The sequence below is a fragment of the Tasmannia lanceolata genome, unplaced genomic scaffold, assembly GCF_043159265.1.
Source record: "Tasmannia lanceolata isolate RefF3 unplaced genomic scaffold, GAP_Taslan_0.1 ptg000006l, whole genome shotgun sequence".
NCBI lineage: Eukaryota > Viridiplantae > Streptophyta > Magnoliopsida > Canellales > Winteraceae > Tasmannia > Tasmannia lanceolata.
The window spans coordinates 48,355,204-48,382,381 of NW_027518683.1; the positions used below are offsets into that span (position 1 = coordinate 48,355,204).

The following is a 27,178-nucleotide window of genomic DNA, read 5'->3' on the forward strand; positions in this document are numbered from 1 at the left end:
TCTCTCTCTCTCTGGGCACTCAGGAATATGCCTTTTTCTGTTCCTCCCAACATTCTCAGATGCCTAGATAGCGTGAGAGAACGTCCCTTTAAAAAACCACATGTGCTTCTTTCCCTTCATTTTCATCCCTTCCTCAAACCCCCTCAGGCAAGTCTCTCTCTCTCTCTCTTTAATGCTTTGATTGTATTACTTTTCTCCTCTTTTCTTTTATTTTCTTCTTCTATTATGTTTCAGTCTTACATTTCATGGGTTTATTTGTATGTTGTTATTGAAGTAGCCCAAAGGGTCTTTGGCTCTTGGGCTTTTTGGCTTATCATTGCTTCATCTTTGTACAAATGGAGTTTTGGGTCTTTGTTGGGTTCTGAAATTTTACCACTAAAATTACCCCTAGATTTTTTTTTCTGCATTTTTATTTTCTGGGTCTGGGTATGCAGTTGCCCTTATTGCCCATTTCAGACTGTAGCGAGATGGCAAATAAGGGGTTGGGCATTTTCTCTTGAACTTTAGAATCCTGTTAAATTGGAAGGGTCAATGAAACAGTGCTTCAAACATTGCTTCAAAAAGTATCTTAATCAGAAAAATACTACACGTTTACATGAAATTTGTGCTGCTAGCAGAGACTAAGGCCCTGTTTAGATTGCTAGAAAAACATTTGTAACGGAAAATGTTTTCTTGGGAAAAAATTTTCTTTCCAAGATTCTGAGGGAAATGATAAATGGAAGGTCTGTTTCAAGTTAATTTTGAGGGATATTATCATAAATTGAAGGTCCTTCTGAGTAAAAATTGAATAGGGTTGGTTCAAGTCATCATTTTTAGTATGTAAAAGAAAAAAAAAAGGAACATTTAGAACTATTTTTCCTTTCCAAACTTTTCTAGAAAATTCCTGCAATACAAACAGGGCCTTCGTCTTTCTACTGATCTATGTCTTCAAAAAACCTATTAATTTGTTATAGAGTTGTCTTGTCCTATCTATAAGGAGAATATCTAATGCTAGAGTTTAAAATTCACCCTTGTAAATACAGTCCTTTTATCTTATCATATTTACCTGATGTCAGCTGGACATTTCAAATTACACAGAGTTACATACCATGCATATCTTACATGTTACTTGCACATTGATATAAATATCATGCATCCCTTACAAGCACATACTCTGTCTGGAAACCATAAATTATTAGACAAATAAATTATTGCATGAATATGATTAATGTTTGATCACTGGTGAAAGCTAACTACTGTGATTCCAAAAAAATAAAAACATGAACTTGCTAGAGAATTGAACACTCAGCAAACGATGCTAGAGAGTGATGAAATAACAATAGTTTTGATCAAAACATGATCGAAGTAGGGTAAAACCCAAAACCCATAGGAAAATCCCCAACTATTCTTTAACCTCTTGAAAAGCAATGAAAGTTTCATACATATAAGGCCTAAAATACCTTTACAACCCTACTTTATCTCTCACCATTGTGATATGACCAATTTCACGGAAACAGTCTCTCTGCAAAGCAGGGGTAAGACTGCGTACATCTAGCCCCCCCAGACCCCGCAATGGCGGGAGCCTCATGCACTGGGCCGCCCTTTTTTTTAGATTATCCTAAATACAGCCTATTTTCTATTTTAGAATAGCCCAAGATAAAAATAGAAAATGCTCTGTATGTTTCTATCTAAGAAACCTATAACACCAACTTCTAAGTCATTATCATATTACAAGTTACTTATTCCAGCCCAAACACACCACTTTCTCAACTTGAAAACTTTCCAAGTCTGAAAGACACCAATTTCTGACCTAAATAAACTATTAAAATTTTCCTTTCACTAGGCCAACAAAAACCTACTCAAAATTTACCCATAAATTAAATTAAAATTTCTAAAATCGTAGTACCTCAGTTTGCCACTTTTCATGACAAATGAAGCTCTATAGGGCCCACTATCATCTAGCATGATGTTCTGGCTGCCTTCGGGCCTACTTTTGGATCTTGGTCGGTCCTCTTCTCTCGGATCATTTTTTTTTGGAATTGTGGCTTGTTCATGAACTTTACTTGTGTCAATTCCTCTTGGATTGGAGAAAACTTGCCCCGAGTTTGCATAATGTGCCAATAACTCATAGTAGTCCAGCTTTCACAAGTCCTCTTTTGAAAATAGTGGACCATAAATAGCAGGGGTGCAACTCGGGTCGGGTTGAGTTCGGGTTTGGGTCGGGGTCGGGTTGAGTTTTCCCAACCCGGGTTGAGTTCGGGTCGGGTTCAGGTTGAGGGTTTGGGCAACCCGACCAGGGAACTGAGTTTTAGATGTATACATTGGGAAAGCCGTGTGCAATGAAAAATGCAAGCATGGTTTGGGGAGTATGTCCTGGCCGCTTGCAAGCGCTCGCTTGAATAGGTAGATCGGGGTAACTGCATATGATCACCCGCGGCATGCGTAAATGAGTGAAGCCCTACATTTTTTATGATTTTTTTTTGTAAGCTTAAAAACTCAGGTTGAGTTGGGTTGAACTCGGGTCGGGTCGGGTTCGGGTTGGAAAAAAGGGTTCCTTGGGTTGGGTTGAACCTTGTCAGGTTGGAAATTGGGTCGGGTTGGGTTTGGGTTGGAAAAAAGGGTTCCTTGGGTCGGGTCGGGTTGGCCTCAACCTGACCCGAGTTGCACCCCTATTTAATAGTAGGTTTGTTCATCCATGTTTCACCTTTCTATTTGTGAGATCATCCATCTTCAAAAACGTTTAAGCAATGATGTTGCCAATCTTGAATTTTCCTTCAAGCTTTTACTTTGTAGTCCAATAATATAATTTAATTCTTCCGTTTGCTTCTTTTACCGAATGATATAAAATATCCTCCATCAGCCTCGAAAATAAGCTCAGACTGTTCGAATCTGATTTACCAAAGAATACTCCTTTGCTCTAAAAAAACAAAATTCCCGAAATGAATGGAATTCTCTCTATTTTTTTAATAACATTAGATGCTTAGGAACGAGTCTTTGAACAGCATCCTTGCTATCCAACGCATACTAAATTCTGGATTCATTGAAATCTTTTATGAGCTTCTGCAAGTTATTAAGATTAGAATCATCTTCTTTATAAGTCTTTTGTTTTAAATCTTTGTCCATAGACAAAAATGGAAATGAATAATTTAATTCTTCTATTTGCTTCTTTTTCCGAATCATATAATTTTTTTGAATGGCCTGAATCATATAAAATATCTTCCATTAGACTCAAAAGGAATCTCAAACTGTTCGAATATGATTTACCAAAGAATATCTTCAAGATTAGATCACACTCTACTGTAAAAAGATAATCAAAATTCCTCAAATACACGGAATTACCTTTCTCGAATAACATTAGAGGCTTAGGAACGAGTGTTTGAACAATATCCTTACTATCCAACACAATAAAATCCCGATTCATTGCCATCTTCTATGAGCTTCTACAAATTATGAAGATTAGAATCCTCAAGTGTTTGAACAACATCCTTATTGTCCAACACATACTAAAACCCCGATTCATTGCTATCGTCCATGAACTACAAATTATGAAGATTAGAATCTTCTTCTTTATAGGGCTTGGGTTTAAAATCTTTTTCCGTAGGCAAAAAAGTGTTATTTCTCTTCCATCATTGAAAATGAATATTTGTTTCTCTTTCCCTATGATTTGCATCTTGATCATTTGATATGGTCTCGTGAACAATGTGACATGTATCTATTGGGAATATGTCACGCCACATTTCGTCAAAATGGCACACCATATTTCGTCAATATGTCACAACGCATTTCGTCTTTGTACTCAGATCTAATAGAAAACAAAACTAAGCAATGCTTAGAATCTCCTACAACTTAGGATGATTTTCCTCTTCCAATTGTAACTTGTCCACCCTCTCCTTTGAAATGAGATTTTTATTCGGTCTTCCATTTATAATGAGGTTGCATAGTTTTCTCCCAAAGCTACACCTTTTTTCAAAAGATGTTAAACCACTACCGTGCTCTTTATTGATTATCTTTGAAGGCGATAGGAGTGGCTTTTGAATCCACAAACACTTCACTTTCGTCAAATTTACTTTATACTATTAAATGAATAGTGCTACTTTGATGTATGACAAGAGAATCATCTTGTCTACAATCCCAATGTTAAGTCATTCTACCTTCACTTAGTTCCTTGCCCTTCTTCCTCCAAAGTTGCCAAAGTGTGGGAATTCCAAACTCCACCTAGGGTATGTGCCTTCGGTTGGGCTGCAGTTCAGGGAAGAATTCAAACGGTTGACTTCTTAAGTGCCCGAGAGATGTTGATTGTGTACCATTGCGCGCTTTGTATTGAGGCGGGATAGCTAGTGCATTATATCTTTATTTATTGCAAGGTGGCTAGAGGGGTGTGGAGCGGCTTCTTATCTAGATTTGGGATCGCTTGGGTCTTCTCTGCCAAGCTTATTGATTTGTTGGAATGTTGGTATGTGGTTCCTTGGAGAGAAAAAGGGAAGATCTTTTGGAATGTCTCTCTCCATGCAACCATTTGGGTCTTACGGAAAGAACGTAATGCGAGAGTGTTCAATGGATATTCGAAGAGAGCATTGTTCCTTGTCAATAAGGCGATTGCCCTCACTATTTCTCGGGTAAAGTTGTTACCTCTCTTCCAGTTTGTGTCGGCTCACGACCTTTGGTATCGATGGAAGGAGATTTGTAATGATTATGAAATGGGTGCCTAAGATCGTTCAAGATTGGGTCCCCCTGTACTAGGGTCTCTAAAGCTAAACTTCGATGGTTGAATCCTTGTCCTTTTGGCATTTTTATTTATTATTTATTTATTTTTATTATTATTATTATTATTTTTTTTTTTGGGGGGGGGGGGGGGGGGGTCCCTTAGGGATGTCCACAGTTCTGTGAACAAAGTGGTGATTGAAGGGGACTCTCTAAATGTGATTAAATGGCTTAGGGTTCCCACTTGTTTCCCTGGAGATTTTGCGGCCTTCTTTGATGAGATTCTCGATAGGCTAGACGGCGCTTCGGTATCTTTTATTCATGATAGGCGGTCGGCTAACGAAGTTGCTGATAGACTAGCTAGAGCGGGTGTTGATAGGGAGGAGCTGGAGTTGTCTGATTTCCTTCCCCCTTGATTTTTTCTTTCTTTCTCTATATGTATTTTCCTTTATTCATTGATTCCTTGTATAGAACTCCTCGGTCTTTTTTCTTGGAGTGAAATCTTTTACCATTCCAAAAAAAAAAAAAAATCCCATTGTACACGCTATTTATCATGAATTGGGGTATTTCGACCTTTATTTCCAAGTATCGATTCGTGTCTTGCACTCCAACAAATTGTCAGTCAACATAGCGTTGTCCTTGATTTCAATCATTATGGTTCTCGCCCCGAACCTCACATGTTGTAGCCCCACGTCGATGAAAAGTGTTTATTTCGGTGCCTCCTTCCTTTCAACTCCTTATTAACATCACCTCCACTATCTAATTTCCCTCTACAAATTGAATCTACATATGGCGTGAGTCGATCTAGCCTTTGTAAAGCCTCTTGGAGAATTTGCGCAATAGATCAAGCCATTCATCTGAATCAGTGGCTATCTTTAGTACTATCGCAAATCCTCAAATGATTTTCTGAATCGAACATGCTCTAATACGAATTTGATGCAAGTAAACTACTAGGAATTCACCAAAAGAAGAGTACTAGATTGAACAATCACACAAACAATGCTAGAGAGTTTTAAGACACTTACATAGATATTTCAAGAACTATAGTTCTTAAGAAATAAGGTGCTGGAATGAAGTGACGTTGTTACATATGCATCAGTTCTAAAGAACAACTATATTTCATGTTAAATGTATTTATGTTGCCAAGTTGCCAAGTAGCTGTTTTGTTATGAGGAATTGCTATCTCAATGGTTCTCTTTTCTATGGTGTAAGCTTCTGTCTTCTTCTTGTATATTAGCATTTGTAGTCGATGTTGTGATATTTCCTTGCAGATTCTTTTTGTTGATTCAAATTCAATCAGTTTGTAGCTGACATGTAATGTTTCCTTGCAGTTTCAAATTCAAGTTTTTGAAGCGACATAACATGAACTGTTAGGAAACAGTTCAATGGGCTCCAGTAAACAATCTATCGGTCCATTATTGGATACCCTCAGAATGGAGAGTGTGAGGACAATTTTGACTCACAGATATCCTTATCCACATGAGCATTCACGACATGCCATGACTGCAGTAGTTGTGGGGTGTCTTTTCTTTATCTCATCTGATAACATACATACCCTCATTCAGAAATTGGACAATAATATCAAGTGGTGGTCAATGTATGCCTGCTTACTCGGTTTTTTCTATTTCTTTTCATCCCCATTTATTAGGAAGACTATTAAACCAAGCTATTCGAACTTCAGTCGTTGGTAAGTAATTCATATCTGTGAAGTTTTGAGTAATCTTTGTTATTTTTATGGGACATTTATATCTTAGAATAGTGCTTATGCCAGAGTCAATGGATTTTCTTGATTTAGCAAGTTGATTATTCTGCAGGTATGTTGCGTGGATCTTAATAGCAGCTTTATATCATCTTCCAAGTTTTCAATCAATGGGAGTGGATATGAGGATGAACCTTTCTCTATTTTTGACAATATATTTCTCATCTGTTCTGTTTCTTCTTTTTTTCCATATTATATTCCTTGGCCTTTGGTATATTGGACTTGTTGCTCGGGTTGCGGGAAAGCGACCAGAAATCCTGACCATCATCCAAAATTGCGCTGTAAGTACTAAGACGCATCTGATCCACCAACATGAATATAACATGGATTGCAGGTTTTCTTTTATATGTAAATTGTAAAGTGATACTCTCTGTCACAACTCACAAATATCTCCCGTATTTTCAAAATATCACGTTTTTATTGCGATATTTTGATAAAACGACAAACTCTCAAAATAATCCCGAGATTTTAAAAATATAGCGATATTTTCATTTTATCATAAAATATCACGATATTATTCCGATAATTTTACTATATTTTTATTTTATATTTTTTTCTTAAATTTATACACTTTTAAATACTTTTATTTTTATCGTTTTTCCCGATATAAACCCAAAAAAATAAAAAATATCTATCCCAAGATTTTCCCTTGCCGAGAAATTCCCGAGAACTATAGATGTGACATGGGCCATACTCCTTGTTTTTCATTCACTTGTACCTTCTTGTTGTATGCAGGTTCTAAGCATAGCATGCTGTGTCTTTTATAGTCACTGTGGTAACCGTGCTCTTTTAAGAGAGAAATCTTTTGAACGAAAAAATTCTAGCTGGTTTTCTTTTTCCTTTTGGAAAAAAGATGAGACAAGCACGTGGCTATCAAAGTTTCTTCATATGCACGAGTTGAAAGATCAGGTCTGCTCTTCTTGGTTTGCTCCAGTTGGGTCTGCCAGTGATTACCCCTTTTTGTCTAAGTGGGTCATCTATGGGGAGGTACTAATAACCTTTTCTAAGTTCAGTTTCAGCTGACGCTTATTGTAACACATTTCTGAGGATCATCTTTTCTTCATTATTATATCAGCCTGGTTTCTTTAGTTCTAATCAATCATTTTTCAGCTAGTTTGCAGTGGATCATGTTCCGGTCCATCAGATGAAATCTCTCCTATATATTCATTGTGGGCAACTTTCATAGGTCTTTACATTGCCAATTATGTGGTGGAGCGATCTACTGGGTACATGTTACATTTTACCTTAAAACTTGAATGTGGTAGTGATGCAGATATTAGGATTTATATTTCCATGTTATTTAGTTTAGGAATTTATTTTTATGTTATTTAGATTCTAGGATATTTATTTCCATGTTTGTTTTTTAGTTGTTAGGACTTTTATTTTCCATGGAATTTTGTTTCCATCCCATTGCCTATATATAGGCCTAATTGTATTAGGGATTCTTAACTTGGATGATTAATTGAATTGATTGAGAGCTTCTCCCCCAGATTTCTATTCTTCCCTCTCTTCTCCTCTTCTCCTATTCTTCTTCTACTTCTCCCTAATTTCGTCTCTTCTTCTCTCTTCTTCTTCTATTCTTTTCATCTTTTCTCATCTATTTTTTTCTTCTTCTCTTTTATACTGTTTCTTCTATTTCTTTTCCCTATCCTACATCAGGTAGTCATTATAGCTTTTTACATTGCCAATTATTATAGCTAAAATTTAAAATCCAGAGTTCTTATCTGCCTTAGTTTCTCTAAACACCAACAGATGGGCTCTGACTCATCCCCTGTCCATATCGGAATACGAAAAGTTGGAGAAACAAATGAAACCTGATTTCTTGGATATGGTCCCTTGGTATTCGGGGTATGTATCGAGAACTTGTGTCACTTTAGTATTGTAACGAGGGCAAAATTTGAATATGGTGCTCAATAATGATGGGTTCGTGTTGCAGGACATCAGCTGATTTATTTAAAACAGTCTTCGACCTTCTGGTATCTGTAACTCTATTTGTTGGTCGTTTTGATATGCGAATGATGCAGGTATACTTTCTTTTGATGTCAGTTGTTAGCAAGTGCTACTTTTACCTATTATTCCTCTTTTTTCTTTTTTTCAAAAATGCATTTTTAAGGCTTAAAATGTACACAGTAAACTTCTTTTTATCCTCTGTAATCGTTCGCCATTCTTGTTTGACTCCAATCATTTTTCAGCCTTTTGCCTTTCTACTTGACTTCAATAGTGTACATGGTGAAGCAAAGGAAACCAGTTTTTTCCCTCAATAAGCACTTTTACCATTTTACTTTTCGTTATTCTTTTCTAGCTTTGTATTTTATCCAAATCCATCTTTTAAATTTCACATTTCTCTGGTCACCTACCTTGGGCAATCCAGGCTGCAATGAGCAAGGTTCAAGATGAAGCTAAAAAGGGAGACCTTTTGTACGACCATTTTAGCGAAAGGGAAGACCTGTGGTTTGATTTCATGGCAGACACTGGAGATGGTGGAAACTCAGCCTATGCCGTGGCTCGATTACTTGCTCAGCCTTCCATTCGGCTTAAAAGTGGTGGCTCTATGCGTGTTTTACCACGCGGAGACGTACTTCTTATTGGAGGGGATCTTGCGTAAGTTGGATATAAAAGCATATAAAGTTTAATAAAATCAAACACCATAATATCTAACTGAATACCCTAAACCAGGTAGCCCACCCATTTGATTTTTACTCTTTATGCTTAATTTTTTGAACTACTACTCTACTTCATTCTTCTTTGTTTTAAAAGCATATTACTCATAAATATTGATTAAATAATTGAAGGCTAAATGAATTTAGACAAGCATGCTTCCAGAGCTTTTGCCCATTTTAGCTATATCTTACAATTTTTTGTTTCTTTAATAGAGGGGCCTACAAAAGATATAATAGTGATGATTCTCATTTACAGAATATTTGAATTTAGGATGGTGTTGGCCTAGAATAGACTATAGAGTACAACATAGACATAATAGAAACAATCTAATCTGAAAAGAATTTTTACCTTTTTTCTACCGTTTTATAGCTGTGTGAAGGTCAATAAGAGCAATTTGATAGCTAACTGGGATGCCAAGTAACTTGAAGAAGAAATTTCAAATCTGTCAGGTGATAGAGCACTAAAGTAGAGGCCCTACGAACTTCTACACTAGTTACCACTTACAACACAACACAATTATTAGGGTAAAGTTCTGCTTCATCTACTTTAGGCCCTACGAACTTCTACACTAGTCACCACACAACACACAATTATTAGGGTAAGGTTCTGCTTCATCTGCAGGTGTGCGGTTTGAATTTGTCATACATCACCTACTGACAAATTGATGGCCCAAAAGAAAACAGTGGGACAGTAGGCAGCTCTTATATCATTTGTATGTTTACTCATAATAGAATGATTTAATAGAGGTTATACCTTCTTGGCTCTGTTTTTTTCCTCTCCTTTTCTGAGTGATGATCTTTATTAAGAAAAATAACAACGAAAATACCGATCTGGTCTCAATGAAGAAAAAGCCACAAGAGAAAACCCAAACCACTCTCAGATCCATTGTGCAAAATGATTCATTTTTTCGTCATCTTGTAGCTACATTGAGTTGCCTTAGAGTCTATTAGAAGCCTGGACTTTGCAAAAGCTCTGTTTTTATCCACTTCGAACCCCTAGGAGTACAAGAAATTGAATTCCCATCCATATGGATCTGTTAAGGCTAGCTTGGAAAAGTTGGCTGCAAGAATTGCAGAATATAGCTTGAAAACGTATGGACAACTTATATAAGCCCTCTTTCTCACTTATGGACACACATATGGACAACTTAATCCACGCATGGCGAGCTAGGGGATAACCAATTGGGATTTCAGATATGCTAGATGGTGGCTTGTTGCTTATCGAAACACTTCTATTAATGCATTTTTTATATTTTCAATTTACACCGATTGCTGTGTTTCCATTCTTGGTACTCTTTTTGTTTTTGTAGTTGATTTTAGGTGATATATTCTGTCCTCGTGCAAATTTATCTTTTCACCATGTGTTTGTATTTGTGTGTTGATCTTTTAAAAGAGATTTCTTATTCAAATGAAATTTAAGCTATAATTAGTACAGAGTATATTTATGGCCGGGAACATAATGTGTAAGCGCTATTGTAATTTAATTGATGCATGATCCATTTAAAAAAAATGATCAAATATTTATGCAGGTACCCTAATCCTTCATCATTTACTTATGAGAGGCGCCTTTTCTGTCCTTTTGAATATGCTCTCCAGCCTCCACCTTGGTATAAGCCTGAGCATATTGCAGTGAAAAAACCAGAGCTTCCTTGTGGGGTGTTGGAGCTGAAGCAATATGACGGACCTCAGTGCTTTGTTATTCCTGGCAACCATGGTTTGTACTTATTCATTTCTCAAGATATAGATAAATTTTTATGGACATCTTGTTATATATAATTTTTTTAATAATTAGTACAAATCAACGGTTATTCAAGTTATGATAACATATATTGTAATTAATTGTGATTGCATTAAATATGTAGTCGTCTTCTTTGATATTGAATGCTGATCATGTTTTGACAGATTGGTTTGATGGTCTTCACACTTTTATAAGGTACATATGCCATAAAAGTTGGTTGGGTGGGTGGTTTCTGCCTCAGAAGAAGAGTTATTTTGCTCTGCAACTTCCCAAAGGATGGTGGGTGTTTGGTCTTGATCAGGCTCTCCATGGTGACATTGATGTGTACCAATTCAAATTTTTTGCAGAATTAACAATAAACAAGGTATCTTTTGTGACGTATCTTTTTGTTCTGTCATGATATGGATATGCTATGTGTAGATCATATATAGATTGAATTGCTCTAGAAGTAAACTAACTGGACATCGGCTGGATGAGATTAATATGTTAGTCCCTTCTGTGCCTTGGTTAATTGGGTTCATTTGGAGGGAGGGAGGGAGTGAAGGGGTGGGGTGGGACGGTATGGGATGGATGGGGAGGGGTTTGTGTTCGGTGTTAGGCAACTAAGAACTGAAGAATGCTAAGAGAGTCGAGAGGGTGTTGTGAGAATGAGTTTTTAGGGAAATTATTAGAAAGGTGGTGAGATTATTTCTCTCGTCACTTTAGACCATTTGTGGCCTCCTCTGGGTGTGATAGATCGTTTGGATTTGTCATCTCAAGGGTGCCTTTATGGTTCAAGTCCTATTTCTTGGGCCTTAAGTCTTATGCAAGCTCAAGTTCTCCTCTTTATATTGTTTGGGTGACCCTCTCCCTCCTCATGTTGAGGCATTTTGCTGTATGGATGAAATGGATAGCTTAAAGCAGTGTTTAAAAACTCACACTCAGACAATAACTCCGCCAAGTTCATGTCAATCGAATAGGGGTGTCAACGAATCCACTTGGAAAATAACAACGACACGAAACAACTGAAATGCTTTCATTCCCATCACCATCGAAACCGAAACCGGTCAAAAATCGTAACTGTAATAGTGGTGTACCAGATCAGTATGTATTACATAATTACTTTTATATGAATTGCATGTGAAATGTGGTGCATGTGTTATGTATAAATATTTATATGAATCACATATGAAATTTGGTATGTATTAAATTATAAGACATGCGCGACAGTGCAACAACTAGATGTTTGATGTTTTAAACCATTATGGATGGTTTTCTTTCTTATCTGATGGTTTCGAAGTGTCTATTTATGCTTATTTTATTATTTCCTAAAGTTTCATCATTAAATTCATCATTTGCATAGGTTTTCATACATTTCTGTGATTTTGCAAGATTTCCACTGAAATTCCCCCCCGAAACCGGAACGTTTTTCGTTTTTATGGCAGTTGAAACCACAACTGAAATTTAAAACCATGGTTACTCTGTGTTTAAAACTCGCCGACTTGGCTCAGAACTCTGCTGAGTCGATGCGGAATTGTGATGGCTGTGTTTGGGAGTCACCAACTCATCGAGTCCAGGCCGAGTCTGGCTGAGTTTGGCTCAATCGAAGGGCTATCTAGAGTAAATGGGCTCTGACTTGCTTTATACGCATGAGATGTGTAGGAAGAATAGGGTGTGCGTTAAAGATAGGTAGGAAGAATAGGTGAGGTACAACTGGCATGCTTTGTCCCATCCTCTCTCTCACCTGCCATCATTAGCCTCCATTAAATATTCACCCCCTTTTCTTTCCTACGCTAGCCCTCTCTAAAAGCATTTAGGAATGGGGAAGGCACAGCTGGCATGCTTGCTCCCATCCTCTCTCTCCTTCTCATGACCATCTTTAACCTCCGTTAAATATTATTGGAAGTGATATATTCACCCCCTAGTCTTTCCTGTGCCAGCCCCCTCTAGAGTATTTATGGCTATCCTTTTACACTACAAGGGGGTGGAACAAAGAAGGAAAGGGACCAAATATATCACTTTCCTAAATCTTTTAGGCCACTGATAATAACTCATCTTGTCTTTTATTAATTAACAGATGTCAAAAAGTTAGGGAAATGTTATCAGCACTACTGTATTTTGATAAGGGCACTCCTCACTTTATTAGAAGTACGGTATGGCCCGCACCATAGGATGATCCAAACCGTCCATTAGATGGGCCACTGCCTAAATAGCTTGTGCCTCAAAAATCATTTCCATAGGTTGATCCCAACCCTCCGATCTGAATGTTAGAGGGTTGATCCTAACCCCCTATAGATCGGAGGGCTAGGATCAACCTATGGAAATGATTTTTTGGGCACAACCTATTTAGGCTGTGGCCCATCTAATGGACGGTTTGGATCATCGAATGGCACGGGCCATACCGTACTTTTAATAAAGTGAGGAGTGCCCTCATCAAAATACAGTAGTGCTGTTAACATTTCCCAAAAGTTATTACAGTTCCAAAAAACTCTCACAAGCCAATTAAAAAAGAAAAGGCAAGTTGGGTTATTGCAATTATCAAAACCGTCCATTGATTTGATAGACTTATCTTTGGGTCTCCTGACACTGGAAAACAACCCCAAACTTATCATAGTACCCAATAATGTGTAATATTTTGTGGTTCAATGTTTAACATTGCCTATTTATTTTTTCACTGTTCATGATAAAAATAAAGAAGTGATACATCCGCCCTGTTTCTTCCTTGGGCCAGCGCCCTCCAGTGCATTTATGATTACTCTTTTACACTACAAGGGACACTACAAGGGGGTGGCCCGGGGAAGAAAAATAGGTGAATGTATCATTTCCCTAAATGTATTACTTTTTTGCAGAAATATAGGATTCATATCACTAAAGATTTAGTTTATGATGATAATTATAAATGTTGTTTATTTAATACTTATTTTTTTCATTATTTTTTTATTTTATGATAATCCGTGCCGAGTCAACAAGGATTTTCTTCGGCCGTGTTCCGCGTCGTATCCACGTTTTTAAACACTATGGTTACTACTCATCGTCTTGCCAAGAATGCGTCCATTAGTCTTTGTCTCCTTATTCTTCCTAACTATTGTTAACTCAATGGATTTTACTCTCTCTCTCTCTCTCTCTCTCTCTCTCTCTCTCTCTCTCATGTGGGCATCTGGCTTCCAAGAAAGCATTCTTCCAAGGACTTCCTCTCACATCTCAACTGCCATGACTAGGAAGGCTGCCATTTCACTTGGAGGTAATCACCAGCCCAAGAGGAAAATGGTTCTTACAGGATCTGTATTTTCATCACCACGAGATTTTTACGCCTGGATTTATATCCACGGAGAGCTGAATTTCTTATACTGAATTGCATAGAAATAATTTCTTCTATTTTCTCCCCATACACCTATCTCGGGGGATGGGTGTTATCATGGTCTTCTTCAGCCCAATTGGCATTATGGATTGTAATGAAGCAGAAATTTGTGCTCTCCTGAATAACGTTAAAATTGTTAAATCAGATTTGTTTGTTCTGTTTGTGGTGAGGGTGACTCTTCTAATGTGATTGCTTGGACATCACTATCAAGCATGGGCAGCTAGAAATTAGTAAATTTTATCTTATAGATTCTGTATTTGGAAAGGGATCTCCATGTCCTATAGGCTTATCTCTTGAGTGCTAATGATATGACAAATTTTCTAACCAGGGAAGTAGTAGATAGGACCAATGTTTTGTACTCGGCTGTTTTTTATGTCAGATTTCCTTTGTGTATTATTGATTAGAGGTAATTTTAACCTGTAGGCTTCATGTGACAGCTGTGAGGCCAGCCATGCTGTACGGCTCAGAATGTTGGGCCACCAAGAAGCAACATGTGCATAAGATGAGTGTAGCGGAGATGCGAATGCTTAGATGGATGTGCGGCCATACATGGTTAGATAGAATTAAAAATGAAGACATTCGTAAAAAGGTGGGGGTGGTACCGATTGAGGAGACGATGAGAGAGCACCGCTTAAGATGGTTTGGACATATCCAATGTTGGCCTTTGGATGCTCCGGTGAGAAGAGGCGCTCGTGCCAAATTGATGGAGTAAAAAGAGGTAGGGGCAGACCAAAAACAACTTGGGTAAAAACAGTGAGGAAAGACTTGATAGCTAGGAACATAACAGAGAACATGACCTTGGATAGATAGAATGGAAGAAAATGATCCACGTAGAAGAACCCAACTAGAGCGAGGATTAGAGCCAGGTAAATTCCTTCTTCATGAAATTTTTCTAAAAGATTCATTTAGCCGACCACAACTAGTTTGGGACAAAGGCTTTGTTGAGTTGAGTTGAGTTGAGGCTTCATGTGACAATATCTCAGAAGACAGCAAAGGTCCACATAGGTCATAAATTGCAAACCCATGCTCATGCATGAACAGAAGTACTCATGATCATGGTTTAAAATTTCGGTTGTTTTGGCTGAATTATTTCAGTTTTTGGCAACACCGAAACAAAATACACATTGAACAGTTTTTTACAAGCTTTCACCAAAAAACATTTCATGCCTATTTACAAGATTTCCCCTGAAATTTTAAGATTTAAATTTTAAAGATTTCCACTGAAAATTTTCAATAAATTTTACAAGATTTCGGCCGAAATTCCCATCGAAAAGGAAATATTTCGATTTTGTGGTGGCTGAAACGGACACCGAAATCGAAATTTAAAACCTTGCTCATGATCACCACCTCCATTTCCATCAGCAAGAGGACTTGCGATTGATTCACAATTTTCGCATTATCCATCTTACCTTATATAAATGTTGTCCCCAAGAACATGCCTGTTGGGACTCTAATCCAGTAGCTTCTGTTGATCACATATGTTGTTCGACTAATTACATATTTATTCTTTTCGGAGACAGGTTTTCATAATTATATTCTCTCGGAATTTGGCTTATATATCTAACCAAATTTTTATAATCATACGCAAGATACCTTGCGTATTAGAGATGGAAGCGTCTATGATGTTCTTCATAAGTTGGAAAAATTACCTCCATATATCTAAATTGTCATTTTTTAATGCATTTCTTATTTCAAGATTATTAGTTCTTGGTCCCACTTGCATGCATATATAATTTTGGTAACAGTAATTGCAGTAATGATTTGTTTACTGCCTGCAATTGAAACTTCTCAAATTTAACAATGCAGTTGATTCTTACCATTCAATCAAAAAAAAGGAAAAAAAGAGAACTAATGCAGTCGATTCTGATGGAATAAGACCCCATGCCTCTGATAACATAATTGAAGAGTTTTGCAGGTGAGAGAAAATGATTGTGTGATTGTTATGACCCATGAACCAACTTGGCTTCTTGATTGGTACTGGAATGACGTCAGTGGAAAGAATGTCTCTCACTTAATATGTGACTATCTCAAGGGACGGTGTAAGCTTCGGATAGCTGGAGACTTGCACCATTACATGCGCCATTCTGCCATTCCCTCAGAGAAGCCAATTTATGTGCAACATTTACTTGTCAATGGTTGTGGTGGGGCATTTTTGCACCCTACCCATGTATTTCAAAGCTTCAACAAATTTTGTGGTACTTCTTATGAGAGCAAGGCTGCTTATCCCTCTTACGAAGATTCGACTAGAGTAAGTTTGAAAAAGTTTATTTCAATGACCTCTGTCATATGGTTTTGAAACATTTTAACTATTGATACCATTCTTTTTATACTCCTTGTTATATATTGGAAATTTTATATCTCATATGAATTTTGATTCCAGATTGCGTTGGGTAACATATTGAAATTCCGAAGGAAGAACTGGCAGTTTGACTTTATTGGTGGCATCATATACTTCGTTTTGGTTTTCTCCATGTTTCCCCAGGTGATATGTTTGTATGTTTGTGTGGAGTTAAAGTGCTTTTGTTGGTAGACTCACGATAATTTTCTGAAGTTCATTCTTTTCTAAGATAAATGCCATGCAGCAAATGTTTTTTTATCTTTTCAAAAAAAAATAAATTACGACATAAGCAAGTATTTAATACGAGAGGAATGGTAGATGCAAGGGCCTTCTTTACTCAAGGGCTAAAGAAGGGCCCTTGAATAGATCCACGTCATTAAGTGCAACCGAATTCAGTTTCTCAACCGATTTTAAAAATGACGTGGATCTATTCAAGGGCCCTTCTCCTGCCCTTGCATAAAGAGGGCCCTTGCATCTATCATTCCTCATTTATTAAATTAAAAGGAAAAATTGTTGATTTGGATGGACTAGTCTCATAACCTACATGAAATTTAGAGACATCCCATCCAAAGGCAAAAAAAATTGGGCCACATGGTCTACTGGTGGGGTCCACATGAAGGTCCCAGTGGCAAAAGTCCGTATATAGTGAACCATGTGCTAGTGGGGATCAGATGTGGTGCCCAATGGTCATCCTTACATAGGTAAGGAACAATCAACCACGCACACAACCTATCCAAACATGGTCGTCCTCACATAAAAGGCAATGAGTAATAGAACATATTCAAACATAAGATCACGACTGATAAATAGATGGAAACATACAAAGAAAATTAATATGAACTTGTACAATGGTCATTCCTTGTTTGCTTAAATTGATTATTTATGAGTTGATTTTCTTATTATTTTATCTTAGATTTTTATTGTCTTTGATGTGTATGGAAGAGTCCACTTGTCTAGATTTCAGAGGTAACTGAGTCAGACACTTCCATGTCTCATAACAGTGATTGCAAGTTCATCAGAATCGAGTGGAATTAAGCTGAATAACAATAAAATCATTCAAACACATTTTATAAAATCACACTTGAAGCTTGCAATACTAATGTGATCGAAAAAAATATTGCCTTGGGTGATAAACTTTGAGAGTTCTTTTTTCACTTTTATTTTCTATCTGAAGGCTATGTTATGGCACTTGAGACCTATTGTGATTTCACTCCATTTAATTTTTGGAGTAGAATTACCCATTCCCTACTATTCAAATTAAGCATTCTCCCGCCAGGGGGAATCACAGGCAGTTATATGTGTGTACTGCTGGAGTTAGAGTATTCAAGTAATTCAGCATCATAACCAGCATAGACATTGAATAGTCACATCTGTTTTTCCTCCACAATGGCACTGTCATTAGTATCATCTCTAAATTCTAAATACAATTACAGTAGTGACCATGTTTATTGGAGATAACTGACTTTTTACATTTTCTTTTCACTTTTCAGTGTAAGCTCGACCACATCTTGCAGGATGATTCATGGTCTGGTCACCTAAAGAGTTTCTTTAGTACAATGTGGAATTCATTTATGTACATGCTGGAACACTCATACGTGTCTTCAACAGCAACATTGGTATTGCTGATGGCATCGTTTTTGTTTGTTCCTTCCAAAGCATCACGAAAGAGGCGGGCCATTGTTGGGGTTCTTCACGTTACTGCCCATATGACAGCTGCACTTCTTCTCATGCTGCTTCTCGAACTGGGAATTGAGACATGTATCCGCCATAAACTATTAGCAACCTCAGGTGTGCTTTTTTCTTTTCTTTCTTTTCTTTTTTGAAGGGTGTCTTTTCTTTTCTTCTTTTCTTTTTTCATTTTTTTTGTTGCCTTAATGCTCATCACTTGTTTCAGTTCATCTTGCAAGAGTGATTTTACTCATATATGCTAGTTAGCTGTGCTCTGGTTGTAGTTTCCATTGCCAAAGGCAGTGCTAGTATAACTGATGTTTGATCTTCTAACCCAGCATCAAGGATGGGGCCTGACTAAGCACTGGTACTCTCCGGAGGTCCACGTACCCATGTCGGGTGCGGGTGCTCTTGGGTGCTCTTTGGGTGCGTACCGGGTACGCACCCGGGTTTATGTACATATCGGGTGCGCACCCGGTTCAAATTAAATCGAAAATTACAGATTTACAATAGAGGGGCTGCCCCAATTAACAAAAGGGGGGTTGAATATATCAAAATATCTATAATATATCTATATCCTGTAATTAAAAACCTAATAACTTAGAAGTAATATTAGTTTTTGGTGATGTTATTGTTATTTTATTGTTCTCCAATTACATTGTTTGAATTCTTTAACAAAATATTTAATTTTTTATTTTTATAAATATAAAACAAAATATAAAAATATATTATATTCAGCGTACCCCCAACGTACCCATATCCCTTTTTTTTGTAAAAATCACGTATCCACGTACCCATATCGTGTCGTACCTGCACCCCATACCCGTATCCGTGCTTCATTGGGGCCTGATTTAACAGATTTCACCTGCCAGTAACAATTTCAGGGTTTCAATCACGTGTTATTAGTTCTAATCAATGGAAATTTCCGTATTCCCTTTTAAATGAACATGCAAATTAAAAAAAAAGTTAAGAAATTTTACCAGTTAATTACCAGTGTATGAAGATTAGTAATAATCAAATATTTGGAAATATTTTTTAAGCCTTGACCCATTTATAGTGGTTGTGAAAGTGTAAAGCCTTGTCCTATCATGAACAAAGCTGAGAGGCTATCTAGAGGATTTATGACTATAGAAGCTTACCTGTAATCTCACATCCCTTTTTTAGAGATGGTGTGTTGGTAGGTTGTTATATGGAGGGGTTACAAACTAATTGTCCTATTTTTGGATGGTTTGAAGCAAGTTTCGGTCTGAGGAATTGTTTTGTGGTAAAAGCTTGATACTAGATTTAAATGTTAACGTGACTAGACTATTATCTCTTGTGATGACTTTGGGGTAAAAATCGGAGTCACTCACTTTGGGCTTCCATTGGCATTGAGTCTCCTTCTGAAACACTTATGACTAATGGTAGAAAAGTGGAGGAAACGTCGAGCGAAAAAAAGAAAAACAATCATGTTTCTTTTGGGGGCTGAATTACACTAATCTAAGTGGCTCTACCTGGTCTGCTAATGTAATTCATGTCACTAAAAATTCTCTCATTGATTGCATAAAGTTTGGAAAATTTTCGAAGGCACTTCCTTTTCAAAATAAGGAGCAATACAAAAGGATTTGAGATGTCGACACCTCGTGAAGTGGAAGAAGCAAAGAAAAAGGGAGACCCGCCTCGATACTTTCTGATTAAGAAGCAAGGTGAGTAGGGAACTAGTGATGGAGGTTTGACGAAGTTGGTGAATGATTATTGGGGATCATTATGAGTGGGTTGGGCCATTTAAAAAAATTATGAGGTGGGTGGGTTTGCAAGGCCCTATATAAGGGCAGTGTCTCTGGTGCATGGGGGTTTGCCGGTGTATCTCATGTTGAATTCTTGTTGGGGACTAAGTATAGGATGGTTGAGGAGGAGATTATTAGGTTTACAGAGGATGTTTCACAATGCCATGCCTCTGTGATCCTAGATAGGCTACTGGACCATTGAGAGTTGTCCCCATCCATTAGGGACATCTGGTAAAGAGGGAGGCATGGTAGTTTAGGATTTGGTTTTTTAAAGGGATTTCAGACTAGAAAAGCATAATTGTCAAAATTACAAGGATCTTAGATGGAGCCACTTTCCCCTCATGAACCCAGTAAAGAGAATTTTGGTCCATGATTATCAAAGTTGTAAAAATTGTTTCTCTATAAAATCTTGTTTTGGCGCAATTGTAACTATTGACAGCTTGACGTCTCCATCATATTGTGTTTGGACCACCCCGCTTCCACCGCGAGAAGTTTTTTGTTGGATGATGATTAAAATTTAAAAGTAAGTCCACCACAGCTTAATGCTAAAGAAGAGGAAATTCGGCCTATGAGTAGATATCTATTGTGCATGGCTGATGAAACTGGACATCACATTTTTATCCTTTATAGGTTCAATTTCTCAATTTGGGAAAGCATTTTCAAATGGTTCAGAATTAAATGAGTGATCGAAATTTAGTGATGAATCTATTGGTAGGGTGGTTAAAAGATCCGTTTGACAAGGGAATGATCCTTTGGAGAGGATCCTCAATCCCCATCTTATGGGCTATTTGGATCAAAAGAAAGGAGGAACTTTGAGAGTGCACATAAATTGATTAGTTTATGATCAAGGGATATAAAGCTATCCATCATCAATTGGGCATTGAAGAAGAAAGAATTTTGGGCTTGTCAATCAGAGACGTGTTTGAAGATCGGTGGTTAATATCATGGAGAACAAGTAAAGCCCACCGAATCAAGGGAAGATGAACTTGCTCACTGACACGATTGGCGAGAGCTATCGATAGACCAGCTACCATACCACCGGAAGAGGGCCCCCTTTTTCAGTAGATGAGATTAGGGTGAAAGGTATTATCGCACTCAGCGCTTCTTTTGTGTGGCTTGCTCTTCAAAATATCATTTTGGCCTGCAGTAATGTAATCGGGATTTCATCTCCTAAATTCTTTTTTATATGAAAGCAAGAGATGGAAAGTGTTGTTCTAAGACCTTCTCTGTGGCATGAAATCCCTTACGTGACAGTTCATTAAAAGAATTGGGGATTAGCACGCTTAGCTACTGCAATCAGGGCGGGCAAGCTACCTAGTGTTCCGAAGCTACAAGCGAATCGTGAAACCTGCTGCTTGCTTATTACTCAGATCTCAATACCTTGATTTTAGTTCCAATTGGGATTACTCGCCTGCTCGCATCATTAAAGCCTATAAACGAGTGATTCGAATGTCTCACCATTTGGCCTGTTGTGAACTGGCCTTTGAACTATATCTAATTGGTTGAGCTTATAGATGTTCTAGAGGAAATTTGGGTATGGACTGAGTTTTGGTCCTCTAGGAATTACCTAGAAGAGATCATTAAAGTATTTTTCAGGCCCAATGGGTGTTACAGACTCAATGATGCGGGAGGAAGTGCTCTTCTAACCAGATTGTGCATCTTTAGTCGCCCGGTGTGCAGGTGTGCACCGTTTGCCCAGTTTGGTGTGCACCTTGGCTTTCTAGAGGTAGTATATTATGAAACCTCTTTTTTGGTACTTTCGTTTAGATTATCTGGAAAGAAAGGAACATGGGCTAAAGTTGTGCGCAACAAAGGTAAATTTTCTTTGTAGTCACTTTGTGGGCTGTGGATCCTCCTCCCTTTAGAGGAATATCATTGTTTTCGCTTCATAGGTCGTAGGGGGAAATAAAGTGAACATATGTATGAAGCAGTGTTTAAAAACTCGTTGACTCGGCTCGGAACTCGGCCGAGTCAACGCGGAATGGTGGTGACCGCGTCATGGAGTTACAGACTCGGGCGAGTCCGCGCCATCTCGGTCGAGTTCATACCTAGTCAAACAAGAATCCATCCTTTTACTGGATGTGATCGACTTTGGCAACCATTTTTGCCCATCCATGGACCATGACTCCTCGGACCTTTAATCTTTCCAAATACTGCTTGTTATTCAAAAGAAAAAAAGATCTCTGTAAAAAAAATCATACCTATAAATTTGGGTCAATGTTGATTCTCATTCAATCTGTGCAAAAGCTCGACAACCTTTGTTTTATCATCAAACCATTTTTGCTAGTAGGTTACTGCTTATCTGAAAGATTGGTGTTAATGTCTCATTTATGGTGTTGCTACATGGTTTATGTTCTACTGTTTCTTGTTTCACAAAGGGTTGGTTTTTGTTTCTCAAGGTAAGAAGAAGACGATGACCTAAGACCAAAAAGTTATACCTTTATTTGTTTAAAAAACAAATAATGGTTAAAAGGTGTTTGAAATCTTAGCCGTTGGATTATCATATGCAAAACCCAAAATTTCTATGGGTGGAAAATGAAATTTAGAAGGTATAGATATGATATGTTATATTCGCCCCTTTGTTACGTGAGACAGCCCCATGTATTATAAAAGAGTAGTAAGAAATACAGTAGAGGAGGCTGTCCTTAGTAAAAATAAGGGTAGAATATATCACTTCTATTGTCCTTTATTATGGCAGACACAGCTAGAGAAATAGATAGAGTGATAAAGCTAGCTATATGACAGCTAGTATGTTGTCTTGTCTTAAAGCTGGCATCTCTCTCTCTCCTGCCAAATTTAACACTTTTTCCATTTGTTAATACTGCAGTGCCCTATTTTGATAATGCCACCCCAAAGTTTGTCTTCACATTCGAATTTGAATTTGATAGTGCATCGAGTATTGTAAATTAGTAATAGTCATGTGCTGATATCATTTGGCTAAAAGTTTCTTAAAAAAGAGTTATATTGCCCATACCATAGGATGATCCAAACCGTCCATTTGATGGGTCACACCAAGGGCTAGAATCATCCTATTGAAATGTTTTATTAGGCACAACTTGTTTATGTTGTGGCCCATCAAAAGGACGGTTTAGATCATTGGATCATCCTATGTTGTGTGTATCTGGTCTCCTAACTTATACCAATTGTTTTTTTTTAAAGTTAGATAAATCTTTTACTAAAAAAATCTATATTCTGTAAAATAATCAATCTGACTAACATTCACTAAAGTAGTCAATTCATTAAAATTAACTAAAAGAAGTTACATAAATCCTTTTCTTTTTCATTTATTATTTATAAAAATTACAACTCATCCGACTTAGCCGCATCAACCGCGTTCTCGGCCGCCTCAACCGTGTTCCGCGTCGAGTAGACAAGGATTTTCTCTGGCCGCGTTCCGCGTCGCATCCGCATTTTTAAACACTGGTATGAAGGAGAGACTGCCCCAGGTCAGACCCTCCTCCTTTGAAGTTGAAGCTTAACTTTCATGGCTTAAGTCTTGGCAACCTCTGTTCGACAGGTATTGGAGGCCTTCTCAGGAGTCCAAACAAAGAGGTGGCTTTCTCGGGACCTATTAGTGAGAAAGACTAGCGAAGCGGATACTCGGACTCTTCTTCGTCACATTCAGCTTGTAGATCAGACATAGTTAGATTATATGATTATTAAGGGTGATTCCCTCTGTGTGATCGTATGGATGAGGGACGGAGTCAGCTATCCTTGGAAATTCGCAGACTCTATTAAGTATATTCTCGACATCGTCAAGCGCCACGACCCAGTGATCCATCACAGTTTGGCATTCCGCCAACTCAGACCCTGTTGAATGTCAATAGAGACTTGATCTTGTTATTTGATTACCTCCCACCTTGAGGATTTATGGATTTTGTATGCTCTATTTTATTTTCCTTTCTTTTTCATTTTCCTTAATTCTCACTTTATTTTGTTTGTTTGATCACCTAGAATGGTGCTCACCCTTCATTTAATAAATCACCACCATTCAAAAAATGTGTTCATCTTTAGTCACATTCCAAGTAGTTGTAAATGATATGGCTGACATGTTGGTTAGAGAAGGCATCTATTGCATGAAGTAGGACATAGGAGGCATGTTCCCTTTGTTATGGACTACTAGTATCAATGAAGAGTGGACATGCTTTCATATCCCTATCAGGGCCCACCTCGCCCCCAAAATATTTCCCTCTCCTCATTCATTTTTCTATAAAGCGTCGAGAACGACCAACTCTCATTTTCCTCTCGCTTCTCATTCTCTCCTCGACAATGATTATTCATTAGAACCAGATCAATCACGAATCATCCTCGCCCATCTTCAACGCCTTATTGCCCCAGCCCTTGGCTGCCCACACACCATTGTTGCTGTCGCCCACCACCACTAACCTTCGTCTAGCTAGTCGGGAGCTAGACGTGTTCTTCGTTTGTGCCCAAATCTTTATTGCCTCTAGCCACATTTTCCCCATCTCCATTGAGGAGCTGGAATCCGTGCTCAGAAATTTCCATGTTGCTCAATGTGTTATCATCACTGCGCTAGAGAATGGCAGGAGCAAGAGACCGTCAAAGGAGGAAAAGGTAGTAGTTCGGGGGAGGAGCTGCGCGCGCGAAAGGTTACTTCTGCCGGCTGGGTAAAGCCAGTAAAAATGGGAAGAGAAAAGGGGGCAAATTTATCATTCCCCTGAATCTATCATTATACTTAATAAGAAAAACGGCAACTAATGCTCATTTTTAATGCATGATTCTTTTTTCACTCATTTTTTGTTTCCTTTTCTTTCCACTTCTGAGTTTAATCTGTTAAAACTAAAGACAATTTTATCTCTAGTTTTTTTTTTTTTTTTTTCTTGTGAAAGATAACCCCATATTTTCATCTCTAGTTCATTTTCCAGCTTTCTATTTATCCATCATGCCAACTTTTCTCGATCTACCAACTATTCTTTATATTGGCTAAAAATGAATCTATGCAGGCTATCACACTCTATATGAATGGTACCGATCGGTGGAAAGCGAACACTTTCCGGATCCAACTGGACTTCGGATTCGTATAGAACAATGGACATTTGGCCTTTACCCAGCATGTATAAAGTATCTCATGTCTGCATTCGATGTCCCAGAGGTGAGAAGGCGGTCTATAATCCAATAAAATCTCCATCGATATTTTGTTTCCCAATAAAATTGAATGATTTCAGGTAATGGCCGTCACAAGAAACAAAATTTGCAAGAAAGGGTTGGCGTCTCTTTCTCGTAGCAGTGGCCTCATCTACTATGCGGCCGTCTTCCTTTATTTCTGGGTCTTCTCAACCCCTGTGGTCTCACTGGTGTTTGGGAGCTACTTATACATTTGCATCAATTGGCTACACATACATTTTGATGAAGCCTTCTCTTCTCTCCGCATTGCCAACTACAAAGCTTTCACCCGCTTCCACATAACCAACAATGGTGACCTTGAAGTCTTCACCCTTGCAGTTGATAAGGTAACAATCTATTCTCTCTCTCAGTTGCAATTGTAAGAACAATGACCAAAAATTCAAATGGTCAAACTTATATGAGAAAAACGGACCTAGTTTTCACGTTAAAAATGTCTAGAAGAACTCAGTGACTCGAGACATAATTTTAAATTTCGGCTGAAATCTGAAATTCCGGCCAAAATATTTCAGTTTCCACCAAGGCCAAAATGAAATTTACCATGAATTGGATGAAATTTCGGCGAAATTCTGAAATTTTGCATCGTTTTTGGCTCTTATTTACGGAATTTTCACTGAAATGTTCAAGATAACATTTCCACCGAAATTGCCAAAATTTTAGATGTTTTCACAGAAATTTTGAAAATACCGAAATTTCCACCAAAACCGAAATATGTCTGAACTCAATCTCTTTGATCAGGTTCCGAAGGAATGGAAGTTGGACGCGGATTGGGAGGGCGAGACAAAAGAGAAACCACAGCTGAGCCATCACAGGAAGTACCCAAGCAAGTGGAGTGCGGCTGCTTCTCAGCAGGACCCACTCAGCACTGTTCGAATCATAGATCAATTTGTCATCCAGCAAAATCCTTCAGACCCGAAATCCGAGTCGAGTAAGTGATGGGTTGGTTATTGATCAACCCAGCTGTAGCATTGGAATTTGTAAATTGTGTTATGTAACTCTTAATTATTCAAGAAAAAATAGTAAAAGAAGCCCAATTTCTAGATCACTGAATCCACCTCTGGAAATGTGAGTTGTTTGCTTCAGTCCTATTTCTTAGCTTTTCTCAGTTGCTGCTTTTATTCCCAACCAGCTATCAATAGCCAACAAAGATGTTTTTTTTTAAGAAAAGAAAGAGTGCCAAAATCGAAACAACTATGTTCATCATCTCCAGATATAATAGATGCATACAGTAGAAAGATTATATGCATTTATAGTAGAAATACACAAAAAGATGAGAAGCATATCATGAAAGTTTGTAAGAAGACATGACTGTTTTTTCAAATCACCAAGTACCCATATGATGATGGGTGTTTTGGCACAAAAAGAATGAGATAGTTTTTATTCTGTTGCTTTGGATTTAATCCAAAATCTCTTTGGTTGCACTTCAATATCTTTCCAAAGGAAAATATTGGCATCTGATGGTACAACAACTTCCTTGATATAAATCTATGAAATTCTTAATAACCCAATTCTTTAGAGTGATGTCACTCATTTTGATATTTGCACTCCTGTCGTGCTCTGCTTCTTAAAATGGGCATAAAAACATAATTTCCTCCCATTTTAAGTGGAAAATGCGTGTAAAATGGGGGAATGATATCCCGCCCCCGCGCGCTCTGACGGATAAAATCCCCCCCTTTAACGTTATTCATTACACTTTAACGGCCCCTTACGAAGCAGTCGTCCAGAGCGAAGGAAGTTTGAACTCCCTTAAGTTTGACTACGGCATTGCGCGCTGTCATCCATAAGCTCACCGTTCACGCAGTCTAGTTCATCGTGTAAATGGGGGGTCGCCGATTGGGCCCCCATGAAGGCTCCATAAAGAAAAACGTTAAAAGGGGGTGAATTTATCCTCAAGCAGTAAACCATTCTCCCAGAACCCGTATCCGTTTAGTTTAATGTATCATTTCCCGTGTAAGATTTGTTAAACGCTTGTTTAATGTATCCTTTCAAGAGGAGTACAAGGCCATTATGCCTTCCTAGCAGGGTAAAAGGATGATCCTACATAAGATTTTATACTGTGTGTGGCCCTAGCCTAGTTTTTTTTTTTTTTA

At 37.9% G+C, this 27,178-nt stretch overlaps 1 protein-coding gene across 1 annotated transcript; it reads left to right on the forward strand.

Moving 5' to 3' along the window:
- On the forward strand, positions 1-26,170 carry LOC143880427 (uncharacterized). Its single transcript, XM_077383428.1, has 16 exons — positions 1-147; positions 6,012-6,367; positions 6,495-6,720; positions 7,175-7,426; positions 7,550-7,665; positions 8,192-8,287; positions 8,376-8,463; positions 8,811-9,040; positions 10,629-10,813; positions 11,002-11,201; positions 16,090-16,422; positions 16,555-16,656; positions 18,003-18,300; positions 24,911-25,059; positions 25,133-25,417; positions 25,827-26,170. Exons 2-16 carry the CDS (start codon positions 6,066-6,068, stop codon positions 26,022-26,024), a joined length of 3,060 nt encoding a protein of 1,019 aa, XP_077239543.1. The 5' UTR covers positions 1-147; positions 6,012-6,065; the 3' UTR covers positions 26,025-26,170.
- The last annotated feature ends 1,008 nt before the right edge of the window (positions 26,171-27,178 follow it).